Genomic DNA, 1,719 nt, shown 5'->3' with positions numbered 1-1,719 from the left:
GGACACTGCAGCTCACCTGACTGCACTAAGCCACAGAGAGCTGAGCTCTCTTTTGCCTGTCCTGTCTCAAGACTCTACACCTTTTCAGTCATAAAAGAACACTCAGCAGATGTGATGGTGAAAAATAAAAAACAGAGACAAAATTCTTATAAGGACACGCTAAGCCTCTCTTCTGCAGCCCATGCTCTTGAGAGTCATGAGTGCAGATACTGATCTTTTCCATTAAGGGCGGATGACATCTGACATCCCTTGGGAACATTGGAGCTGTCACAAACCAGCTGCCAGGTACCCACTGCAGCAGAGAAAAGCTGGCTCCTTGGCCATGGACAGAGGTCCTGCTCCTCACAGCACACTCAGCCAGCACAAACCAGAGAAGGAAATGCATTTCAATTTTGGGGAGGGGGGGTGAATTTCTATGAAAAAAGGAGTGGCTTTGCTTGGAGAAGTCTGTCATACTTTTTCCTTGTCTATTCCAGTTTTGAACAGTACCCCTATGCCAAGAAACAGCAGATGTCCAACGGCAGCTCCATCACCCAGTTCCTCCTCCTGGCCTTCGCAGACACGCGGGAGCTGCAGCTCTTGCACTTCTGGCTCTTCCTGGGCATCTACCTGGCTGCCCTCCTGGGCAACGGCCTCATCATCACCACCATAGCCTGCGACCACCGCCTGCACACCCCCATGTACTTCTTCCTCCTCAACCTCTCCCTCCTCGACCTGGGCTCCATCTCCACCACTGTTCCCAAAGCCATGGCCAATTCCCTCTGGGACACCAGGGACATCTCCTATGCAGGATGTGCTGCACAGGTCTTCTTTGTATTCTTCTTGTTTGGTGCAGAGTATTCTCTTCTCACTGTCATGGCCTACGACCGCTACGTTGCCATCTGCCACCCCCTGCACTACGGGACCCTCCTGGGCAGCAGAGCTTGTGTCCACGTGGCAGCAGCTGCCTGGGCCAGTGGGTTTCTCACTGCTCTCCTGCACACGGCCAATACATTTTCACTACCCCTCTGCCACGGCAATGCTGTGGACCAGTTCTTCTGTGAAATCCCCCAGATCCTCAAGCTCTCCTGCTCACACTCCTACCTCAGGGAGGTTGGGCTTCTCGTGGCCGGTGTCTGTTTAGCATTTGGATGTTTTGTTTTCATTGTGGTGTCCTATGTGGAGATCTTCAGGGCCGTGCTGAGGATCCCCTCTGAGCAGGGACGGCACAAAGCCTTTTCCACGTGCCTCCCTCACCTGGCTGTGGTCTCCCTCTTTATCAGCACTGCCATGTTTGCCTACCTGAAGCCCCCCTCCATCTCCTCCCCATCCCTGGATCTGGTGGTGGCAGTGCTGTACTCAGTGGTGCCTCCAGCACTGAACCCCCTCATCTACAGCATGAGGAACCAGGAGCTCAAGGATGTCCTATGGAAACTGGCCCATTGGACACAGTTTCACCGACAATAACCTGCCTCCCCTTCTCTGCACATTCCCCAGAGTTTATCTTAGGCCAAAAGTCTGCTTTTTTCTCTTGTGATAATCCTGCCTATATATAATTTTCTGGGTTCATACTACTTGTCTTGAGGCTTGATCCTGTTGTGTCTGTCTCTTGCCCAACACTATGTCAGATGTGGCCTGTCCAAGAGCAGCTCTTCAATAAAAGGGGATCTCCCAGGTGCAGTGCCTGAAGGCTGGGCTCTTCCTCCAAAGTTGCTTCCACGAAAATGTCCAAGGAAGTGG

The 1,719-nt window shown here is 52.5% G+C and overlaps 1 protein-coding gene across 1 annotated transcript; it reads left to right on the top strand.

Annotated features, from left to right (window-relative positions):
* Positions 1-510: 510 nt before the first annotated feature.
* On the top strand, positions 511-1,446 carry LOC142076242 (olfactory receptor 14A16-like). Its single transcript, XM_075138621.1, has one exon. It carries the CDS (start codon positions 511-513, stop codon positions 1,444-1,446), a length of 936 nt encoding a protein of 311 aa, XP_074994722.1.
* The last annotated feature ends 273 nt before the right edge of the window (positions 1,447-1,719 follow it).

Source organism: Calonectris borealis, unplaced genomic scaffold (assembly GCF_964195595.1).
Source record: "Calonectris borealis unplaced genomic scaffold, bCalBor7.hap1.2 HAP1_SCAFFOLD_35, whole genome shotgun sequence".
Classification (NCBI taxonomy): Eukaryota; Metazoa; Chordata; class Aves; order Procellariiformes; family Procellariidae; genus Calonectris; species Calonectris borealis.
Note: the sequence above shows the minus strand (reverse complement) of the source record. Positions and strands in the feature narration are given on the sequence as shown.